Raw genomic sequence first — 24,104 nt, 5'->3', positions numbered from 1 at the left:
ACTTGTAGTAAAACTGTGGTAATACCAATGACAATACTCAACACTTTTACTATAATAAAACCATGCTTAATTGTCGCAAGGGAGAGCAACGTATGACTGACCGACCAAAACCAGCACAATGTGCTCAAAACATACCTAACTTATAACCAGCAACAACAACTGGTCGTTTATCATGAAGGAACACAAAGCTTATAAGGCAGTGCATTTTTATTGCTGGACCTTTACCTTTGACACGTGCCATTAGTGTACTGAGGATATTATTTATCATTCAGTAAAATCTGTTGTCAACAGGTGCTACATAATTGCAATTTTAGTATGGCTGCGGATGTGTTTGACGGCCTACTTTGGCCATAACTGATAGAGAAGATGTGCTGCCATCTTCTGGTTCTTTGCTGCTAATTGCTGAAAGAAACAGTGTAGTTAACAAATAGTTTTGTAATGATCTCAAGTGAGCAAAAAGTGGATTTTTGACTTACCAAATATGAACATTGTTTTCACTGTGTGGGCGAGTGTGTATAACTGTGATTTTTGTTGAGATCACAAGCGGATAAGAGGTAAATAATCTGATCAAAATAATCAGGAAAAATCACAAGAGGCTGATACATAAGTATGTCTGGAATTGGTTTATGTTTGGTAAACCCGTTTTACCTCAGTTCTAAGGAATTTTAGATTTAATCTTTAAAGCACATGTGGTTTTTATTACGTTTTATCATTTGGTTTCAATATAACTCCAAAGTTGCAATTTTCCCCAGATATGCTGAAAAAGATTGCTTTTAAAACAAGACAATTTTTTCAGTTTGTTAAACAAATTTTAATCTGCACAAAGGAAAGTAGTTCACAAAGAACCAAGTTCAGAACAGGTCTAATCTGAATATCACTTTGAGAGCATTGAATGCATTCTCCTCCACCAAGTGTTCTGAAGAGAATGCATGCTTTGGGTTAGAAATAATACAGAAAAAAAGAAAAGGAATAGAAAAGGTACATTACCTTAAAGATCTACACAGATTACGACAGCATTTTCACAACATGTCATCCTTCTAAATAACTAATTTGCAATATCATTTGGCTTCCATATCAGGCCTAGAAGAACAACTTATTTTTGGCCAGAAAAATGCTTATTGAGGATGCTTTTTGCTGAGTCGAGGGCGGCATCAGCGGGCACTGGAATATGAGGGGCAATGCCCGCACCCTCCCAGGCAGGGCCCTGAGCAGTGTCCGAATGGCTGATTGGAACAGACAGAAAGATGTTGCTTTCGCCAACACTGAAGGTCTCTGGGGGGTGACAACCTCCATGTGTTGTCTCACCGATAATCATTGCACGTCCCAGCCTCTTCATGATAAAAACAAACTCCTCAGCGGCACCAGCGGTCACACCACTGGTGAGGACTATCACACTCTTCTTGCTGCCGTATCTCTTGCCTATAAAGAGTAGAAATGCACAGTTAATTTGCAGTATTGTACAGTGGTGGCCAAAATGATTAGAACACAGTATTTTCAGCAGCAAAAAAAAATTGATTTAAGTTAGTTATTTCTATCTTTTGCTGTATGTGTCAGTAGGAAATATCTTTCCAAACATTCATTTTGCCATTAATACTCTCCACACAGAGATCTGATCTGATCATCATCAGTCTGTCTGGAACGGCATGAAGAAACAGAACAAACTGAGACAGACTAAATCCAGAAGAACCGTGTCTCTGCTTCAAGAAAGCTACCTGCGAAGCTCCTGAGAAACTCTGCTCGAGTGCAGCGAGGACAAAAGCTGCTTTAAACACAAAGGATGCTCACAACAAATGTTGATTTCATAGAGTTAATAGAAGTTAATTGATCAAGAAAATCTATTTATGACATTATTTTTGACAGCATCCTCATTTTACAGCATTTTTACACAAGCGCTTAAAACAGTGCTGTAGCTTTGCAGGTATGTTTCTTGAAGCGTCTTGGAGACACAGTTCTTCTGGATTTAGTCTCAGTTTGTTCAGGTTTTAATCATTTTTGCCACCAAATATATGACACAAATATATAGGACACTGCACTTTTTGGGTACACTGTAAAAAGTGATAAGTTGACTTAACTTAAAAAAATTTAGGAAACCCGTTGCCTTAAAATTATTAAGTACATAATAATCTAAAAAAAAACTTGACAATTCAATTAACTTTTTTTTTTTTAAATGATCATTTACTTAAAAATTTTAAGGCAATGGGTTTCCTCAATTTTTTTAGGTTAAGTCAACTTATCACTTTTTACAGTGTATAGATCAAACAATCTAAAGTAAAATGCTAAACATGTAAGGAATAATAGTGACAAAAATATGAATTTTAGTAATGTACCTGTAAGTTGTGTAAGGGTCAGAAGATCTCTTGTGGTATTGGAGGGTCTGTCGTACACGTGGTCCAGCACAATCTGCTTGTCATCGTCGAAGAAGTATGAGCAAAAGCCAGCAATGGAGGAGGTGGACCCACCGACATTGTTCCTAAAAATATAGATGGTCATATCACATTATGGACTAAATGGAATTTGCACATATTAGAGTGACAAACACATATCCAATAGAATAATCACCTCAAATCAACGATCAGCGCGACAGTGTCAACCACTTTATTCCAGACGTGCTCCGCAATGATCTTAGCAACATGTTCAAAATCTCCAAACATGTCAAAGCGAAGGTAACCAATGTTGTTTTCAAATATATCAGTGTGGAATGAAACTTTGATGAGCTCAATGAACATCTCAGGTGTGGGAATCTGGAATTTAAAGGACAGTTTCATTTATAATTTTGCCTCAGCAACCAATGTATCGTTATATATCTAAGATTTTATGACTTACATTTGGAGGAAGTGCAGGGATATTGCTGGTGGCCTTCAGACACTTGTCTCCTGACAGTTTTAGGAGGTCAGCAGAGAGCTTTGCTTCCAGTTCTTCCTTTGTGGAGATCAAGGTTGTATTCCCCACTAGACGCAATAGCTCCCAGCTTTTCAGCAACATCGTCCCCGATGCTCGAAAATGCATAGTTGTCTGCAACCAGTGTGGCTGCCGCTTGAACCAACCCTGGGATTTCAGCACGGAGTTTAATGATTGCAATTGCAGCGTCAAAGGCATCTTCTGCAGCAACTTCAACATCTGGTGCCACTCCACTGACCTCCCAGCTCTTGCCAGTGATGGGGTTAATAGACTTAACAACTGGCACAGTCACATAGAAGTCAGTGTCACCCACCTTGATTTTGTTGATTTTTATACTTCCCCCAGCTGTGTTCTCCCCAACGATGGTGGCCCTTTTAAGGTTTTTAAGGCAATATGCAACATCTTCTGCAATCCCGAGAGTATTCTTGCTTGTCAGAATGATCAAGGGTTTGGAGGTGCCATACCTCTTTCCCAATAGGGTCGGCATGGACCACAGCTCTATGGTGACATCGGAGGTGCGATCATACACAGAATCAATGTGGATAAGAGGCTCAGGATCGGTGTAGTAGGACACGATGTATGGGATTCCAGACAGCTCACCAGAGACTGCACTGCGGAAGTCAAGAATCATGGCGGATGTTGGGAGGATTTTGTCCCAGATGTATTCCAGCAAAACAGGCCCGACTTTCTGAGCCATATCCTCTCCAATGATGTGTTGGATCTTCAAGTAGCCAATGTTATCATCCAGGACCTCAACTTTGACTGTGCCTTTGATCATTTCGGCCAGCTGCTCTGGTGGGATGTCAGGCATGGCTGGGGGTTGTACAGGTACGAAACCTGGCTCGTATGTGACTTGCACTCTGGAATCAAAAAGAGTTTGTTTAACCCCATCAGTCAGAACAATGGCAAGGGAGGCAGGATCTGAAATGCTGAGGATCTCCGTGTTACTGCTTGCAGCGTCAATTGCCTCTTCCATGCCGGAGAGTTTCTCTGGTGAGCAGTAGTTGTCCATCAGAATTTTTGCCATATCCGCAATAATTGTAGGAGAGAAATCACAGTGAGCCACATTGCTGAAGATCAGCAGCGATGCTAGTAGAAGTAGAGCTTGAGGCATTTTGTTCTGTTTTGGATTGCTGCTAAATATATGGCGCAGCTGAACTGTCCTTCTGCGGGGAGGCTTGTCGACTGAGTCTGCTTCGTCCGTCAGGTTTCTGTTAACACGCGCATAAGAAGCTTTTCCTCACAATAAAACCTTAATCTCATTAGCCAAAGTTCCTCAGTTAGACAATAACAAGCTAAATATGTATGTTACATACACTACCAGTCAAAAGCTTTTGAGCGGTAAGATTTATTATGTTTTTTTAAAGATGTCTCTTCTGCTCACCAAGCCTGCATTTATTTGATCCAAAAAATACTAAATTAAAAAATAACTGTTTTGTATTTGAATATATTTTAAAATGTAATTTATTCCTGTGATTTCAAAGCTGAATTTTAGTATCATTACTCCAGTCACATGATCCTTCAGAAATCATTCTAATATTGTTATTATTATTATTATGTTGAAAACTGCTGAGTAGACCTTTTCAGGTTTCTTTGATGAATAGAAAGTTCAGAAGAACAGCATTTATCTGAAATAGAGATCTTTTGTAACATTATAAATGTCTTTATCATCACTTTTGATCAATTTAATGCATCCTTGGTAAATAAAAGTATTAATTTATATAATATTATATATCCCCTCAACCCCCACCAGAAACGAAAAAAAAGAATTATACCAACTCCAAGCTTTTGAATTGTATATTATATAATGTTACAAAAGTTTTTTTATTTCAGATAAATGCTGATCTTTGGATCTTTCTATTCATCAGAGAATTCTGAAAAAATGTACTCAACTGGTTTACATATTGATAATAATAATAAAAATAAAAAATGTTTCTTGAACAGCAAATCAGCATATTAGAAATACTAGAATGATTTCTGAAGGATCATGTGACTGGAGTCATGATGCTAAAAATTCAGCTTTGATCACAGGAATAAATTACATTTTAAAATATATTCAAATAGAAAGTAGTAATTTTAAATAGTAAAAATATTTCACAGTATTACTGCTTTTGCTGTATACATGCAAGCTTGGTGATCAGAAGAGAATTCTTCAAAAATCGTTAAAAATCTTACTGTTCAAAACCTTTTGACTGGTAGTGTATGTTACAAAAATGTACTGTAAATGTCTAGCACTTATATCAAGGCATCTTTTTGCACTTTGATAAATGACTGCTATTTATTTGTATTTCTTTTTTAATAGTTTTTCTTAAATATGCTGTAGTGAGGGAAAAATAATTATGTGTATCTAATAACCCTTTGTTCTACACTGTAAAAAAAAAAAGTTTAGCCAACTTAAAATTTTAAGGCAACCAGCTTCAGCAGATTTTTGAGTTTTCTCAACTTATCATTTTAAGTTTATACAACAAAAAATTGAGAATCTCCCACAAAAATAAGTTGAGCAAACTCAAAAATCTGCTGAAGCTGGTTGCCTTAAAATTTTAAGTTGGCTAAACTTTTTTTTTTTTACAGTGTAATTTTAGTGGCTACAGCAGAAAAAGGTAAAAGGAACATTTACTGATGTCTTCTATCTTATTTTATTCTATTAGCATGTTACAATAGTTTGAGTATGCAAACGAGCACAGCATCAAAAGCACATTTTTCATTTTCAAAAATAATTATTGCTAAACAATTACATAAACATGCCAGACATAAAACATTAATTTCTGTTATTAATTTTATTTCTATTATTTTGTTTAAATTGTTCTTTTGTTCATGAAGTTTTACTGTGAAAAGAGATGAATAATGAGGCTTATAGTACTATTTCCCTGATTTTTTCTTTTGGTGCTTTGCGCTAATTATTTTCTGGGCAACATTAAGTGCGTCACTTGCTTGAGCTGCAATATGTGGCTCAACACCAGACACACTCCATGCTTTTCCAGTAACGGCACTCAAAACTGCTCGGTTGGGAATGGAAGCATACAGGATGCTATTCCCAATTTGGTACGTTCCACTTGAGAGGGCACCTCCAATAGTGGGCTCTCCAATAACAGTGGCCCTTTTCAGGTCTTTCATTGTTCTAGTGAACGCTTCAGCGGCTGATCCAGTTATGTGACTCGTCAGGATATAGATGTCTTTCTGAGAGCCGTACCTTTGTCCAAGCACTTCAGGAAGGGTCATAACCTTTGTTGCATTTCCTTTGGAGTGGTCAAAAATAGTGTAAAGGTGTTTCAAGGGTTGTGCATCAAAGAAATAGGTGCAAAGCAGTGGAATAGCCGTGGAATAGCCACCTGTGTTATATCTCAGATCAATTATGAGCATGTCTGTGTTCACCAGCTTGTTCCATACAACTTCGACGAGCTTGGGACCAATTGCTCGCAGAACATTTATGTCTTCCATCATGTCGAATCTCAAATAGCCAATATTTCCAGGCAATACCTCTACTTTGAATAAGGCATCAATGATGAACCCCACCTCTTCAGGAGAAGGGATTTTGGGAACATTGTGAAGGGATTCTGGTTCAATTTCACAGTTAAAAATGTGCAGTCTGTGATCACCCGAGGTCTCTTGGAGGTCTGCGGTGAGTTGAGATGCAAGAGATTCATATTCAACAACTGAGCGATAAAGTCCTTCGGTTAGCTTGGACTGTAACAGTCCACTCACTTTAGCTGCAACCTCAGGTACAGTGTAATGTTTTTCCAAGAGATCTCCAGCTTCTTGCACCAAAGCTGGAATATCCTTGTGAAATGCAATGATTTCATGAGCTCGCTCGACTGCATCTTCAGCAAGCACGATGGCATCAGGAACTACTCCGCCTCCAAGCCAGCATTCCCCATGTATATCGATAAAATTTATGATGGGGACGGTAATGCCAAGGCTTGTTTCTTCAACTGGAAAAGTCCTGGAGTGAAGGAGCGTTCCAGAAGTGATTTCCCCTACAACAGTGCCTCGGTGCAAGGACTGCATCAGGTAAGCGAACTCCTCTCCAGCTTCAGCTGTGTAATAGCTTGTCAAAACATAAATACCCTTTCTGGAACCATAGGAAGGCCCACTGATGTTACGGAGGGTGTGAAAATCGACGGTCTCGTTCTGGATGCTGTCGTAGATTGAAAAGAGGTGGGTATTTGATGAGGCGTCGAACATGTAGGAAAGCAGAATGGGCAAGGCCTCGGTGGATCCACCGGTGTTATAGCGCAGATCGATTATCAGGTCTTCTGTGTCTTTGACTGGTTGCCAGACCTTCTTTTTGATTCGATCCTCTAGTTCTATCAAAACTGTAGGTGACGGGAATCTGTCAAAACGCAGAAATCCAATGTTTCCTGATAGAATTTCCAACTTGAATAATGGATTATCAAAAGATGAAGGGGTGGTCGGGGTTGTATCCGGTTCTTGCCCCTTGTCGGACGATCCTTGCAAAGTCTTGATATTTAAACGAGGGTCTTCAAACACGGACTGCAGCTCATAATTAAGTTTTGCTGCCAAATCCTCTTCAGAAATCACTGTGAAAAAATCAGTTTTAGCAAAATGATTTAGCAAAGCTGGGATTTTATCTTTAAATGCATAAAATCGTTTAATAATATCTGACACTCTTTGAACCGCTTTCAGTATTGATTTCCTGACAGCGATGAGGGATTTGGCTTTTGCGATTCCTTCCTTTGGGTTGATGTTAACGGATGGAGACACCCCAGTCACCTCCCAACTCTCTCCTGTGACGGGGTTCACAGATCTAGCAACAGGGACCGTAATATAAAACCCAGAATCCCCAACCCTCAACTTTTCAACATTAACCGACCCACCGGCCGACTTTTCTCCAACAACGATGGCTCTTTTTAGATGTTTTAAGATGTAGGCAACAGCTTCTGCTGCGCCCGTGGTGCGCTTGCTGATTAAAACAATCAGCTCTTTTCTTTTCCCATATCGTTCACCCAAGAGATTCGGCATTGTCCATAACTCCTTTGTAGTATTGGTGGGTCGTTCATAGATTGTGTCTATGTGCAAAAGTGGTTCAGGGTCAGAAAAATATGAAATAATGTACGGCACACCGAGATCTCTCCTGCTGTGCTAAAACGCAGATCAAAGATCATTGCTGATGTATGGGCAACCTTCTTCCAGATGTTGTCGTGAACGAGGCGTCCCAATTTTGCCGCAGTCTCCTGACCTATAATACGGTCAATCCTCAGGTAACCGACGTTGTTATCCATCAGCTCCAGTTTAACAGTATTCCTGATTAGCCGTATCAGCTGTTCCGTGGGCAGCGACTGAAGTGCAGGTGGCGTGATCGGAGTATAATTAGGCTCGTAAGACACGGTCAGTCTGGGGTCATTGAGTGCACCTTGAACGCCGGCAGTCAGTACAGCTGCCAGTGTTTTCCGATCAGAGATCTGTAGGATCTCTCCGCTGTTTATGGCTTGTTGTATTGCCTCCTGCATGCCAACTAGATTCTCTGGGAAGCAGTAGTTTTCGAGCAGAATTTTAGCCATGTCCAAGACAAGTGCAGGCTGAAATGATGCATCGACGAGCAGGACCTGACAAGCGACTATGATCAGAGCAAAAACTCTTACAGTCCCTGCCATCTTTTGTCCATTAGTTTGGTGAAGAGGTCCTTTGTTAAACGGGACTCTGTTTTCTCTACTAGGTTTTTGACAACAGCAACCGCATAAGAGGCTTTTGCTCTGAATAAACCTTTAATCGCATTATCTGAAGTGCATCAGCAATGCAATCACAGATAAAAATCAATAATTGAAAATGTTGGAGAGGATATCAAATCTCTAAATACACAGCTTCATCGTGACTTTAAGGAGTAGGTTTTTTTTTCTTCTTTTGTCCGCACAATGAAAATCAATCGTTCCAGTATTGTTTTGGACCCCATTGACTTTAATTGTATGGACAAAAACAGTTTTGTAATGACATGAGATGATATTTATATGAATTTTTGGGTAAAAACAAGATGTTCGTTTGTAAGGAAAGTGAATCATAAGACATAATGCTTAAGTACTGTATATTGATAGGAAAGTTTAGCCTTTGTTCCACAATTAACTAGTCAATGTTTTTGACCAATTTAGTTTTGCTGAAAACATTTTGTAGTGCTGTCAAACGATTAATCGCGATTAATCGCATCCAAAATAATAGTTTTTGTCTATATAATATATGCGTGTGTACTGTGTATATTTATTATGCATACATAAAGACACACACGTACAGTATATATTTGGAAAATATTTACATGTATAAACAAGCATATATTTATATTCATATAATTGATATTGCATATAAATATATTTAATATATAAACACAACATATTTTTCTTAAATATATACAGTACATGCATGTGTGTGTAATAAATATACACAGTACACACACATATATTATGTACACAAAAACTTGTATTTTGGATGCGATTAATCGTTGCCCAGCACTAATTTTAAGTAATAAAACATTAAAAAGAGTCAAATATATTCTCTTTGGATTACGGTCCTCACAGCCCTATCGTCACAGCATGAGGAAAATAAGGTCAAGCTTTCAAAGGTAACGTCTGGGTCAGGCTAATGACATTATTACACAGGTTATCAGTTATCCATTTAATGAACACTAAGATGCACTTGGCTGGCCTCATTACATGAAACCGTAACATAGATTTCTTACATTGACAATTTGGTGCAGTAACTGTATATGGATTTGATTGTATAATATTCAATGCATTATACTATTTTTCTGAAATAAGATCATTTATTCACTCTTTGGCAAAAACTGTGTGTTATTCAAAGGCAGAACAGTCATTGTTGTTTTTAAAAATCTGCTTATAGATTTTCTCCCTCCATTCTTTTCTAGCATTAGTGTGAATTTAGAGGCCCTGGCCACTTTTACAGGATGGAATTATATAACTCCACATTCACTCTACACTAATTGGTGCTGCACTGTTAATCTTGCTTTATCTTTTAATGCTCAGGGTCTTATGCAATTCTATCTGCTGATTCCATGTGGCCAATCAGGGATTGACAATCTCTTTTTAAGATGGCTGGAGTTTTGTCCAGTGCATCTGATGTGAGGAAATGTTTGTAAGCTGGACATAGAAACAGGTTTGCATGACCTGTCCCTGAGTTGTTTATGATCTAGAAAACGGCTGTTTTTTTTTATTTTTAAAACAAATGATGTGAAAATGAACAATGCAAAAATTAAAATGCTATGACGTTTGTGCCCTCATACATTACAAGGGTAGATATTGTTTATTGTTTGAGGATCATGCAACTTAACATCGTACGAATGTTTCAAACGTTGCCTTTAGGGTAGTACACATTTTCTAGTCAGCACCATCTGAAAGCTTTGAATTGCTTTGCCTGACTGAAATGAGCCACATCACAATGAGCAGGCCTTTATTAAAATGAGTTTAGTTGAGCCCGAACTGAAATGGCTTTGATGCATTTTTATTGATAAAATATAAAACATTTATAAATTAATAAAATGCATGTAAATAAATATATGCTAGAAATACAAAAGCAAAAACAATGGATTATATACGCATTTCTTTTTGTGAGGAAAAAAAAAATTGATAAATGAAAAAAAAAAATGTAATAATCTGTTGGAAAATAAAAGGAGTTTAAAATTGTACCTTTTGGGGTACAACAGCTTGTCCCTGGAGCAGTACCCTTAAAAGGACATCTTTGTACCTTTTTTACCCCTAATAGGTACATATTAGTACCTTAGAGTAGTAATACGTACCCTTAAGGTACTAATATTAGGGGTAAAAAAGGTACAGAGATGTCCTTTTAAGGGTACTGCTCTGTTGTACCCCAAAATGTACAATTCTAGACCCTTATTTTTCTGTATGTAAGCACAATAATATAGGAAGAACGAATACATTGATAAGTTATATTCATGGGAGTCGCTAGGGGCAGCGTTTTATGGATCAATGTTTTCAATCCTGAATGTTTTGGTCTGGAACTGGTGGGAGGTATTGCGTAAAGACGTAAATTATACAAGCATTTCCCTAAATATTTTTGACCCAGAATAGGCCAGTTTAGGGGAGGGACAGGGGCATTGGCCCTGGCAAAAGTCTCATTATGAACCATCCATGTTATCTTTTTACAATGCTTAATTACTGAAGAACTAGATTTAAGTTTATCTAGTGACCCTAGATGTGATTTTAAAATGCTTGGAAACTGTTGTCATAGATGTGGACCTGAAATGACTCTCATTGCATTTGAGATTGCATTGAATTTCATTGCAATGTTTGCTGAGCAGGTTGGATTTATAATCATATTTATAGCAGTCTACCTGAACAATACCTCATCCTGTTTAATGGCACAAGCATTTAGGGCCGTTACTCTATTGCCCTCTTGAGGTTTCTTGCTAGTATGTACAACGCACGCTTGGCCAAGCATTGACATCTGTTTCTGCATACTTGTGGAGAGCATGTTTCTGTATTAAAATGTAAAACAAAAATCCTTGGGAGGGAATATCTGATGTCCCAGATGCTGATAAATCCTAGAAACGCCCCTGTGTCCCGGGGTATATCCTAGTCGACATACATGAAATGAAAACACAAAACCATTTGAATCAAGTTAGGGAAGCTGACTTTAACCAAAACCCCATAATTTTAAATTTTGCTTAATATAATAACTACACCCTTAAAAAGGGTCTTTATTGTCATTTATGGAAAAACCTTTAACATCAAGGAACCTTTCCATTCAACAAAAGTTACTTTATACATATATATATATATTTTGTTTTTGCAGCGATGCCATAAAAGAACCATTTTTTAGTTCCCCAAAGAACCTTTCAGTGATCAGTTCTTAAAAGAACCATTTATTTTTAGTGTGAAGAACATTTTATTAATCTGAAGAAATCTTTTGTGCAATGGAAAGGTTTCATGGATGTTAAAGGTTCTTCACGGAAGCATCGATGCCATCGAAAAAAAGCTTTTTCGGATTATTAAAATGTTCTTCACAATAAGGATAAAACAGTTCTTTTAAAACTGTTCACTGAAAGGTTCTTTGGGGAACCCAAAATGGTTCTGTTGCATTGCAACAACCCCCCTTTAGAGCATTTATTTTTAAGAGTGTATTTCACAAATGGGTAATGTTGGGGAGTAAAGTTACATGTAACGGAATTACGTAATTTAAATATAAAATAAATGTAACTGTAATTGGTTACAGTTGTGTAATTAAATTAGTTACTTATTACAGAGGGGATTACATCTGAATATTTACACACACACACACACACACACACACACACACATGTTTGTTTTAGTGGTTTACGGGGACTCTCCAGGCGTAATGGTTTTTATACTGTACTTACTGTATGTGCTATTGTCCTACACCAACCCTACACCTAAACCTACCCCTTACAGGAGACTACAGGCATTTTTAGATTAAAAAAAAACACCATTTAGTATGTTTTTTAAGCGTTTTGTTTTACGGGACATAGGCAGCGTCCTCATAAACCACCTTCAAATTGTAATACCTCTGTCATACCCATGTTATTATACAAATTTTGTCCCCGTAAACCACAAAAACCAGTACACACACACACACACGCACTTAATTGATTTCTTTCCCAATTTGCATTGACTGGAGTTTAGTACACAGAATAGGACACATGATTATTTGATAACTGTTTTATTTCCTATTTGTGTTTATGTATATGATTTATTTTTTAAGATGAACCGTTTTTTTCCAAAGCATTGTTCGATGCCAGTGTTTCTTGTCGTAGCTATGCAAAGATTTGATTTCAAAAAGAGTATCATAACTATGAAACTATATCTTATCATTTTAAATCTGTATTTTACCTCAGAATGATCTCAAAACAAGAAGAGGTGCTAAAGTCTGTTTTTGTGGTGGCTGTGCTTTACAGTTTTTTTCTTCTTCAGCTGATTCCACACAAAATCTTTCCTTGTCACACAGTTTCTGAAAGCTGTCACTCAAACAGCAGAAACACACCAAATCTGCAAAACCAGACACTAATTCTAAGCTTTTGACTCAGTTTTCAATTTCATAAAACACTTTTTGCAAAACACAACACACAGTTCTCTATGTAACTAATAGGGATTAATATTATGGCAAAGGTGTTTGGTTTTGAGATGTGTTTGTGATATTTTGAATGCAAGAGATGCGAGGCATTTTGCATTTTGTGTGCAATTCTTGGATTTGTGTGACAAGTTTTGAAAATGTGTGTAGGCAGTTAAAAAAAGTAAAATTAAATTATTATAATCTTAATTCAAGTGATAAAGGATTTTGACAGTCTTGATAGTAATCAGTGTTGAGTGCTACTGTAAGGTTAACCCTGTCTGCTTTAAATGTTTTAAAACATTATGTACTATTATGTACTTAAATTATTAAGTACATAATAATTAAAAAAAAAAAGTTAAGTGAACTTAATTCAATTAACTTATTTTTTTTAATTATCATTTACTTAAAAATTTTAAGGCAACGGGTTCCTCAATTTTTTTAAGTTAAGTCAACTTATCACTTTTTACATTGTAGAAATTTTAGAAAAGTAATCAAATGTAATCAGTTACATTACTTTAATAAGGTAACTGCAATAGTTTTAAACAGGGTACCTTGTAATCTGTAACTTATTAGTAACCTTCCCAACACTGCGAATCAGAACGATAAAACAAATGCTGTTGCAAAGATGTTTTATACAGATGCATGGATAAGCAAGCAAAACTACCTACATCCACACTTTGCTACTTTCATCTCCTCATAGAGATGTCGGACCGTAATGACACCCTTTTCTTGATACATAACTGCAATCGGATCCAGCTTGGTTGGGACGCAACATGCCATGTTTGCCTTTTTGGGATTGCTCAAGTTAACCAGAGTTTGGATGATTGCATGTTTGGAGGGGGTTACATCATCTGTGAGGGGGAAATAACACACACCTTTGCACTCATAAGCATCGTACTCGGGCGGCGCCACGATCCATTTGTCCCATCCGATGTCTTTGAAGTTCACCTTCAGAGAAGTTCTCCGACAGTAATTGTTTGTCGCTTTCCTCTTTCTCCTGAGGTGCTGGTTCACAGGAACGTGATCGTCCGAAAATACCCGCTCCTTCTCATGAAGAAGCATCTCCTTTACCTCTTTCATCGACTCCCCCTTTCTGTTCCCAAGATCATCGGAAAAAACTATTAAGACCGCCGAGCTGTTGTGCTCTAAAGCCAGGCTTATGTCCAGGGCTTCACAGCCTTGTTCGATGTCCACCTCGAGTTCGCCGGCCCCGCGTCCAGATTCCTGCCAGCTCCGGACAGCCCTGCTCACGTCAAAAGCCTCCCATGTGTTTTTGCCCTCGGTTACGTCTCTCCCATCCAGAAGATTTAAAATGTTTGCGCTCTGCTCATAATCTACATCATAAACATTGATGGAAGCGAACAGATCAGCGCAGCTGATTTTACTCCTTTCCCAGAGAGTGAACAGCCTCAGCTGGACTGATGTGATCTCTTCGTGATTTGGGATGGAAACGTTGAATAGCAGTCTGTGTTGTGTTTTGTTGCCCTGTCTAATGGAATAAATAACATCTGCAGAGAACATGAAATAGAGATTAATAAACCGTTTCATTAATAAACAAGCCAAAAACCTCGTTATTGGTATGGAGAAGGTGAATGCTTCTCCTCGTCTTCTCAGAATCGAATGCATCTGCGTCAGAGATCGTGAGCTTTCTTTATGTACTTACCCTGTATGACGAAGCTTCGGATGACATCCGACCGAGGGATGGAAGTCTTGTCAGAAGCATATTTATTATAGAGCTCGATCATGAACTGAGGAGGCTGAACCTTTCGGTGTTCTTGCGGCACGCCTGATAAATTCAGCTTCCTTAAAAAATCCTCCTTCATGAAGCCCAAATAGTTCTCCAGTTTGGAGTTAAAGTCACTTTCTATCTCAAGGTTTTGCTCTTCTCCCTGAATGAACATTGCATCTTCCAAACGGGCGATTTCGCCTAAAGATTTCCCCTCGCAAAGCCCACCCGAAGTAGCAAAATTGATGGACATCAGGAGGAGCAAATATCGCAAACCCTGCATCTTCGTTTAGTTTCTAAAAATGGATAGGTGACTTTCCGCTGCAAGTTTTACATCTGACTTTCGTTTGTGGACGATCCTTTGAAATCGGGGTTCCTCAAGTGAACCTCAGGTTCACTCCCATGCCCCACACTCTCTGGAAACCAAAATAGTAGCATAGCTATTCTTATCTTTGACACTGATGTCGTAGTTATCTGGAGGAAGCTTGTAGTTAATGAGGGCTCTGTAAACACTTTGGGAACAGACTTATGAAAACTAATGAGCGAGATTTAACAACCCTTATTTACAGGGTCAGACTTCAGGCTGTTCTTACAAAAGCAACTCCATCGTATGTTTGTGTGTGTATTTAAGATGCTTCAACTAATCAGCCTCAGCTATGATAAATATTAACATTTTAGATTCCAGTGTTTCCTTTCATTTTTATTCAGTCAACCACCCACTAAACCTCAAAAGCTGGAATCTGGTTGTGCAAGGGTTAATGAGTTGAACTTTGCTCTGTTGTTGCAAGCAGTCTACATTCCTAATACAACTCATTAGGTCTTTATTCACAAAAAGTCCTCCAGGATTTCAGAAGAAAAAAAAACAGCGAATCTAAGAATCTGGGTAAAGAAATGTTTGCATAAAAAGTTGTAAACAATACAGTTTGAGAAAATAAATAATTACAATTGACATGTAATTGCTATTAAATACAAAACTCTTCTTTGATAAAGTATCACACATTTTTGACATTTTTTTAAACTTGCTCTATGGCAATAATAATTAATCTGTAATTTAACTGCTTTTCTATAGATATGGCTAATCATTTTATCTATTGTAATCTACAAGGCCTCACAGGGGAAAACTTTAATATGGATGTAAAATCACAAAGCACTAGATGGCAGCATTATGCTGAATTTCGTTTATATTGTCTGTCTTCTCACAAATGATCAAAAATAATCTGCAGTTTCTTTCCATTCAAGATTCCAGGTGTTTAAATCCTAAATTTAGCTAACAAGCCTACAAATCAAATAAAAACTCTGGTTTATAAGGATTTATGGTAACACTTTACAAAAATGTTTCATTTGTTAACATTAGTTAAGTACTTTAGTTGACATGAAGTAACTGACTTTGTTTGTTAATATCTACATTTAGTTTTAAAATTAAAAGTCATCTGTTTACATTAGTTAATGAGCTAACGAGAACAAACAACTGTATTTTTAATTAAAGATATATTATACAATATATATTGCTCATAGCTCATGTTGCCTAATGCATTAACAAATGAAACCTTATTGCAAAGTGTTACAGGATTTATTTACAGAAATCCATTATCAAAACAAAAACAGTTCTGCTTACTATATGTTACAATAGGGTTTATATACAATTCATTCAAAAAAGAAAGAGCGGAAAGAGGATACAATGTTTGTGTGCAAAGATCCTATATTATTTGAGGTGTTGAGGTCTTATTTGCAGAGATAAAAGTTCATTTGTGTCATGACGTGCTTCAGCTGTGTTTGTTGTGTTTATTTATGTCCGTTAGCTAGTTATCGACAGGCGCAGGTCTCCACAGACATGCTGGGAAAGACCTTCACGACCATGTTTCTGCTGGAGTCCAGGAAAAGCACAGCCAGAGAGCTCATCTTGTCCGGGACGCAGCACGGCTCTGGGACTCCAGGGATGATCCCTACGGCTCTCACTATACTCTGGATGGTGGCGTGATTGGACGGATGAACAACCTGCATTTAAAGAAGCAAATGTTGGAGAGAAACTGTTGCCTGTTAAAGGGTTAGTTCACCCAAAAATGAAAATTAGCCTGTGTTTTACTCACCCTCGAGGCATCCTAGGTGTATATGATATGTGTCCATGCATTAAAAGTCATTACGCGGAAGCTGTCCGCACGCGCCTCTGAGATATGCTAGTCTCACGAGTTTGTTTACAGGAGCAAAGGAAGCAAAGTTCCAGTCTCCTCTTGGCTTATATCAAAATCCTCTGACATTTTTCTTTACAAATCCTTGGTTTGTGCTTCTAATTCATGACCGGCGTTTTGTTTTGCGTCTAATCACGCAACACCGACATCCTACGTCATCCGCCTGAACTACTTCCACGTACGACAGTCAGCTGAAGTGAGAGAAAAGTGTTTATTACGTTACAAAAACGCATGGATTCGCTACAGGAGGCCTTCATTCAACCCCCGGAGCCGTGTGAGGCATGTTTTATTATGGATGCGCGCGCTTTATTTCACGTCTTTTGGACTGTTGAAGAGAAACACCTGCCCACTGCAATGATAAAGCTTAGAACAGCCAGGACAATTTTTAATATAACTCCGATTGGATTCGTCTGAAAGAAGAAATACACCTAGGATTGCCTGAGGGTGAGTAAATAACAGGCTAATTTTCATTTTGGGTGAACTAACCCTTTAACAAAACAGTGTTACAATGCCTGAATGCCTTTCTTAAAGGGATAGTTCACACAAGAATGAAAACTCTCGGATTTCATCTAAAATATCTTAATTTGTGTTCTGAAGATGAACGAAGGTCTTTGGAACAACTAATTAATGACAGAATTTTCATTTTTAGGTGAACTATCCCTTTAAGGCTGATGATACACAGGGTAACTTTTTGAACAATTTTGCCGGGTAACTTTTTTTGTGCAATGTTCCTTGCATGGGCACTTTCCCATTCAGAATAGGTAACAAATTTCTATCTAGATGCTTTAGATTGGTCGTGGGCTCTGTGTCTCACCTGGTTGCCCGTTGACAGCAACATTAACCAAAGTTGCCCTGTGTATCATCAGCCTAAGACCCATTCTCAGCAGGAACGATCACTATAAAGAGAACTTTAACAATAACTATATTAGTGCCAATGCACAATAACATTCTGCTGCAGTTTTGTCATCTGCCACTTTAAATACTCGTTTTTAAAGTCAGGTGGATTCTGATTGGCTGTCAGTGTTTTTATCATTCATCATCTGGAAAAAAAAAATCGTAATTCCAATGATATTGTTCCTCTGTGTCTTTATTTTTCTTTCCTGTTCTCTTATTCTTAAAATGTTATCATTATCATTTTAGTTATCGTCTCTAATGTGAATGGGCATGTAGTCCCATATGGAGAACTATAATGCACAAAATATGAAAATATGTTTGATAGTGCATTCAAGTCCTCCTGGGAATTTTATATTTTACAAGTTGGGAAGGTGTAATTATGAGGTGCATTCAAGTCACTTTGGTCAGAGCAAGATGGCAATTAACAATATTTATAACTCTACTTTGCAAACCTGATAAGCAAAACAAAAGCTTTTTTTTAAATGTTTTTATTACATTTTTGACAGTTCTGTTCATGGAATCCTAATATATTTTATATAGTCATTGTTCACTACAATGGTATTTTTTGTACATGCAACTTAGTTTGATTGTAAATGAGTATATATATTTACAGAGCTGGGTTGATTACTTACAAATTGTAATCTGTTACTGATTCCAAATTACATGACAAAAATTGTAGTTAGTAGCATAATCCATTACATTACACATTTTAGGTAATATAATCAGATTATGTTGTGATTACTTTTAGATTACTTTTGACCACTCGTTTTTCACATTGATTTAAATAGGGTAATCTTGTACTGTACTGATATAAAAATAAATAAGAAAATATATTCCATTCATTGTAATTAACAACATGAAGTGCATTGAATATTACATTACATTATTAAGGCTTTCCAAATTGGGGTTTGTGAAGATAAATGAATCAAAATAACATCAATCAAAATGAAACACTTACTAAAAAAAATAATATTTTATTTGTTTACCTGCATTCCATGTGATCATTAATCAACATCAGATAACCGTGAACATGCAAATATGATCATGATTAATATATTTATTTTAAAATCTCAAGGGTACTTCAAGTACTGTAAATATATTAGGTGAAAGAGGTTCAGATGTCAAAACATTTTTTGGGAATGCCTCCATTGCATGTAAATAAGGAATAACATTAATTTGTGCATTTTACAGTAATGTGTTTGAAAGACAAAAGCCTTCCAAAGAAATTGTAGTACATGGTTATTCAAATATTGGTAAAATATTCATCAGTAGTTGATGCAATGTTAAAACACTTCTTAAACCAGATTTTATATATATATATATATATATATATAATTTCATTCTTTTTAACAAATTTACTATCAATACAGATGCTGTATTGATTGCATCTGACATCTTTTTTCACTGACATGCCTCCAACGATCCAACATGATTTGAACAAGTCATGCTCTACTAACAAATTTGCACAGTGATTATACGGGCTATAACTGGCTCTTATTACATTGAGCTATGGAATACTTTATTCTCCTTGGTCAATTACATTATTAAGGGCCATCCATTCCAATGTGCTACTTTCCCATTGTTTCTCTATATAAAGATGCACTAGATGGACACGTATGACCATTTCACTCGCGTCTTTTGCAGCGTCTCACACATGAGCGCCGAGTTTTTAAGACGTCGTGTCAAGTTAAAATTATTTCAACTTTTACAGGCAGCACCACTCATCAATGTCAGATCCAAGACAGTGGGCCAATCAGAAGACCCCAGAGGCGCGGCAAGCATTGCAAGTTGACATGGCAACTGTTTTATTTGACTGCAACACAGAGGAGGAGGTGCTCTGTGCTGCGCTTTAAAGGGGTCATATGACGTTGCTAAAAAGAACATTATTTTGTGTATTTGGTGTAATGCAATGTGTTTATGCGGTTTAAGGTTAAAAAAACACATTATTATCCACATACTGTACATTATTGTTGCTCCTCAATAGCAGCAAACGTGTTTTGCAATACAATATGACCACAATAAGTACATTGTACTTATTTTTTGATGCAAGTACATAGTAGTCACGTAATATAAAGTGTGACCAATTCTTTAAATATGAAAACATACTTACAAGCTGTGAGTCAGAAGCACCAGACTGTCCTTGCAAAGTTGGAATTGCCCCACTTAATTAAAACAGTCTTTGAGTAGCTGGCAGCTACTCCCAGGTTCAGGAAATAGTCCTCCGTAAAATGCGCTGCACACACTCTAATATTTGGGTTGAACTGTTCTGGAACAGTGTTGTAAATATAACTTAACCACTGATTTCTAGTTGTGTCCTCTTTTGGAAGCCCAAACAATGTAGTTTCGCTTTCACAACGAAACACAGTGTCTCCACGACATGGTGCCGGCGGCAGCAACAATACTAGTTCCGCCTTCTTTCATTGCGTATACGTTTTGGTGTTTTACAAATCTAACAAAATTACAAAACTTGAAATCGCATCATATGACCCCTTTAAAAAAAAAAATAAAAAAGTAAAAAATTCCTTCCTGAGCACTGCATCTTGTATTTTTAGATGCAAAGACATGTTCTGTGTGAATGGCCCATTAGGACCTGATCCCATTGGCTCAAATAACTTTTAATGGACACTCTCTTTAACGCCTGATTACAATTCCTACAAAATCACCTTATGATATATGTCAACTGAACTATGTTACGTTTTAGTTAGCTTACATACTAGCATTGCATACAAACAAAACCAAAAAATCATGGTTACTATAGTTAAACAATGGTAACCACAAATAAACAATGGTTTTGCTACACTTACCATATTTTAACCATGGTATATGTAGTAAAACTGTGGTTATAAAAATGGTAATAAACAATAAAAGTTCATTTTCGTAAGGGTTAACTTGTTTGCATTTACAGAAAATGTATTGACTGTATTCAGTATAATTACACAAGTGTTAAATGTCCAGATACTCTCTTATACATGCAGCTGGCACCATCGTGCAACTCATTTATCGATTATAGTGAAAATTAATTTTCAGTGTTAACTTACCCTATGTCCAACAAGCCATGCCGCTCTCACACTTCACACCATGTTCTCACGCAGTAAAAAATACATAGTGGGGCAAAGAGGAAACTGACACCATGCCGCCAGACAAGACAGAGCAGATTACTTCTGGTATGAAACAAGTCATTTTTTAAAAGAAATTTAAACAATAAATACCGTTTTGTGGCTCTTTAACGTGTCGTGACAGATTGCTGTATTGCCTCAGTTCAAGCGGCACGTGAACCGATCGTCTTTTCATGTTTACTTAACGCATTAAATAAACACGAATGAACATCAGAACGTGTTTTATGTCAACCATATATCAATGCAAACCAAGGTTTAGTCCACGAAAAACAGATTTTTTTGTCAGACAAGATGGCAGATTCAGCGTTATGACTGGCCATATCGCCTGCCAGTCAAGCTCTTTGCGAACGGTCAATTAATTAATCAGTGTTCATCTTGCTTGGACATTTGCGTTTTATGTAACAGACTATTTTTCTAAACTTTAAGACAGTAAACAGGGGACATTCTAAAATAATTGCAGCCCAAATCAATATTTCATTTCCACATATTTATTTTCTCTTGGTGCGCCGTGGATTAAGAGAGAAAATGTACAGTCAGCCGGTAATTATCACAAAATACACTGACCTTTGGGATTGGGAATCCGCACGTTCCTGCGCAGTAGTAGGCATCAAATGCTTTCGGTGCCAATATCCACTCATTCCAACCGATGTCGGCGAAGTCCACCCTCAGGTAACGGCGCGAACACATTCGTGGCTCACTCCACTGCTTGCGTCTGGCTTTTTTCATGGTCTTCTCATCAAAGCTGAGCTCCCTCGACCCTCTCAGTCCTCCGTGATTTTCCTGACCTTTTGACAAGGATTTGGGCTTTTTTACAAAAAAGGCACTGTCCCATATCTCCCTGCTCTTAAGATCATTATATTGGATGTCAGGTAGGTAGTTACTCTGCAGGTGATCTACTTCCCTTCTGATTCTAGAGTTCAGTGAAGATGGAGGTGCTTTGGTTCTGGTGTCCTCGTGCACGGGAGATGGACTGTATCTCTGTAGACTCACAGCAACACTGTTGGGCTCTGTTATTGCAATGTCATCGGCGTATACAAGAATGAACGGCAGGCTGTGAGGAGACAAGCGATCCGGACGTCTCTGATGCCCAAAGTCAAACTCAACGGTAATCGAGAGCTCGCCGTTCACATGGGCTTGTTTGATAGCTGATGATACGTCTGTAATCTGCCAAAGCCCCTTTCTGTTAGGAGACAATGTGATGTTGCTCAGCTGCGAGGGGACGGCAGCGTTTGGCGATGTTCCCTTAATGATGAGATGTGTGATGGTAAGTGACTGAAGGTGCTGGAGACGGCAGGAGGCGCCTCGGGAACGCCGGCAGGCCCAAGGCCGTTGACGAGCTTGTTGGTCAAGAAAGTGTAGAGTTGACATCAGTATGACCTCTGAATCAGGGATAGAGGTCAGGTTGAAGTGGAACACGACCTTGTGGTGGGAGATCTCTGAAATACGACATTAAAAAACGGAACGAGAAGGTAATTGCTGCTTGTCAATATAGTGTTGGTTGTACGCTCATGCATGCATGTGATTGACCATAAAGCTTCCAGACAACATCCTCGTAAACAACACATTTTTCACATTCTAGATTTAATATCTACGATTTACGAGGCAGTTTAATAAAAAGATAAACACGGCTCCCGAATCAGTCTCTGGACATATGGTAGTGTTTAGTGAGCGACTCTCAAGGTCTCTTTCTTTCTTTTTTTCTGTTTCCACTAATACCCTCTCAGTGTTTTAATAGCGCACCTCCAGTGGAAACTTAGAACTCTTAGAAACTCTGAATATATGGCCATTAAAACTGAAACAATGGGAAAATGCTTTCTGTGCATGTATTCACCTATGCTTATCATATATAATTGATTTTTAATCCTGATGCATTTATAGCATTATGGATTTATGTAATGCTGTCTACTCAAAGGTTTGAAATATTATAATTAACACACATAATGAATGCATAAAACAGAATTATATTATAGTTGTTTATATATATATATATATATATATATATATATATATAAACGACTATATATGTATATATATTGTATTTTAATATAATGTCTATCAAATATAACTAAAATGATCATTAAAGACATTACAATTCAGATGCCAAAAATGTATCATTTTGGAAGTGGAAAAACAAACAAGCTATGTAATATGAAATATCATTTTATCAGTACAAACATTTCTATATTAGACACTTTTTTTAACAGCAGTCTCAGAGTTTTCAAGGTTTTTAGTTAGTTTCACTCACCTGGGACTCCTCTAAAGCTTCGGATTGTATTTATGTTCTGTTGTTGTTGTTGATGATGATGCTTCTTGCTGTATTTATCATAAACTCTGTACATGGTAACAGTCATCATGTCTCGAGCAGGACTGTGGAATGACGGCTGTGTTGCAGGAATATCTCCGTTCAGTTCTGACGAGTTCACGAAGTAAACTTTGACGATGTTAAGACAGAGAAAAACGCGTGCCACCGCACAGATTGATGCCATATTCACAATTTATCCTCCGCAATCGCTTTAAAATGGATCAAACATGAGATGAAGCGGAGGAGTGATGAAAAGCTCTGTTCTGATGGTGAAATCCGTCTTCTGGAGCTGGTGTGTCGGTGGAGGATGACTGGTGCTCAATGCTCTTACACTTGTTTCTCGCTGCTGAAGCGATGACAGATGATGACGCTTGCAACCAACGAGAAGCGTGAAGCATCATCCTGGAAGCACGCGCTCCATTACTCTGTCATTGCTTATTCCACTGTTTACACTTTACCATTTAGGCTAAATGTGTGGATGCACTTAATCTTGTTTTGTCTTTCATTTTAAAAACGTTTTGAAATGAAGGCGATGCTTACAGCTTACACACATTTTCAAAACTTTGCCTCTTTTTTTTTTTTTTTTTTTTAACACAAATCCAAGAATTGCACACACAACATGCAAAATGCCTCACATCTCTTGCAAAATGAAGCACTGCTTTCAAAATATCACAAACACATGTCAAAAGCAAACATTTATCTTACATTGCAACACCTTTGCCATAATGTGACCCTGCAGCACAAAAGCAGTCATGAGCAGCACAGGTATATTTGTAGCAATAGCCAACAATACATTGTATGGGTCAAAATTATCCATTTTTCTTTTATGCCAAAAATCATTAGGATATTAAGTAGAGATCATGTTCCATGAAGATATTTTGTATATTTCCTACCGTAAATATATCAAAACTTCATTTTTGATTAGTAATATGCAT

General features: G+C 37.4%; 3 protein-coding genes and 1 pseudogene across 4 annotated transcripts; all 4 read right to left on the bottom strand.

Annotated features, from left to right (window-relative positions):
• Positions 1-867: 867 nt before the first annotated feature.
• LOC131550497 (retinol-binding protein 3-like) lies at positions 868-4,500 on the bottom strand (annotated as a pseudogene).
• Positions 4,501-5,757: 1,257 nt separating this feature from the next.
• LOC131550765 (retinol-binding protein 3-like) lies at positions 5,758-8,527 on the bottom strand. The gene is given in 2 exon segments (XM_058793139.1): positions 5,758-7,985; positions 7,988-8,527. Coding segments are annotated over 2 exon segments (2,751 nt in total). The 5' UTR covers positions 8,511-8,527.
• Positions 8,528-10,711: 2,184 nt separating this feature from the next.
• gdf2 (growth differentiation factor 2) lies at positions 10,712-15,004 on the bottom strand. 2 transcript variants are annotated; one of them, XM_058792608.1, is made up of 3 exons: positions 14,609-15,004; positions 13,614-14,453; positions 10,712-11,450 (listed from the first exon to the last, which is right to left on the bottom strand). In XM_058792608.1, coding segments are annotated over exons 1-3 (1,188 nt in total). In that variant the 5' UTR covers positions 14,955-15,004; the 3' UTR covers positions 10,712-11,448. The 2 variants fall into 2 exon arrangements, with proteins under 2 accessions (XP_058648591.1, XP_058648590.1); XM_058792607.1 differs by lacking the exon at positions 10,712-11,450 and having other exon boundaries at positions 11,827-14,453.
• Positions 15,005-15,454: 450 nt separating this feature from the next.
• Positions 15,455-23,582, bottom strand: gdf10b (growth differentiation factor 10b). Its single transcript, XM_058792606.1, has 3 exons — positions 23,113-23,582; positions 21,432-22,303; positions 15,455-16,666 (listed from the first exon to the last, which is right to left on the bottom strand). The coding sequence occupies exons 1-3, from the start codon at positions 23,351-23,353 to the stop codon at positions 16,475-16,477; spliced, it is 1,305 nt and encodes a 434-aa protein (XP_058648589.1). The 5' UTR covers positions 23,354-23,582; the 3' UTR covers positions 15,455-16,474.
• Positions 23,583-24,104: the final 522 nt, after the last annotated feature.

This window comes from Onychostoma macrolepis, chromosome 12 (genome assembly GCF_012432095.1).
Source record: "Onychostoma macrolepis isolate SWU-2019 chromosome 12, ASM1243209v1, whole genome shotgun sequence".
NCBI classification, from domain to species: Eukaryota; Metazoa; Chordata; class Actinopteri; order Cypriniformes; family Cyprinidae; genus Onychostoma; species Onychostoma macrolepis.
This window is presented reverse-complemented; position numbering and strand designations above follow the sequence as displayed.

Excerpts from the sequence above, each read along its gene's own strand:
- gdf2 (XM_058792607.1), bottom strand. The coding sequence starts at position 14,954 with ATGCAGGGTTTGCGATATTTGCTCCTCCTGATGTCCATCAATTTTGCT. Across the intron at positions 14,454-14,608 it reads CCGAAGCTTCGTCATACAGG|ATGTTATTTATTCCATTAGA; the intron begins GTAAGTACATAA and ends TGTTCTCTGCAG.
- gdf10b (XM_058792606.1), bottom strand. The coding sequence starts at position 23,353 with ATGGCATCAATCTGTGCGGTGGCACGCGTTTTTCTCTGTCTTAACATC. Across the intron at positions 22,304-23,112 it reads AAGCTTTAGAGGAGTCCCAG|AGATCTCCCACCACAAGGTC; the intron begins GTGAGTGAAACT and ends GTCGTATTTCAG. Across the intron at positions 16,667-21,431 it reads GCGGATTCCCAATCCCAAAG|GTTGTTCATCCGTCCAATCA; the intron begins GTCAGTGTATTT and ends CTTTAAATGCAG.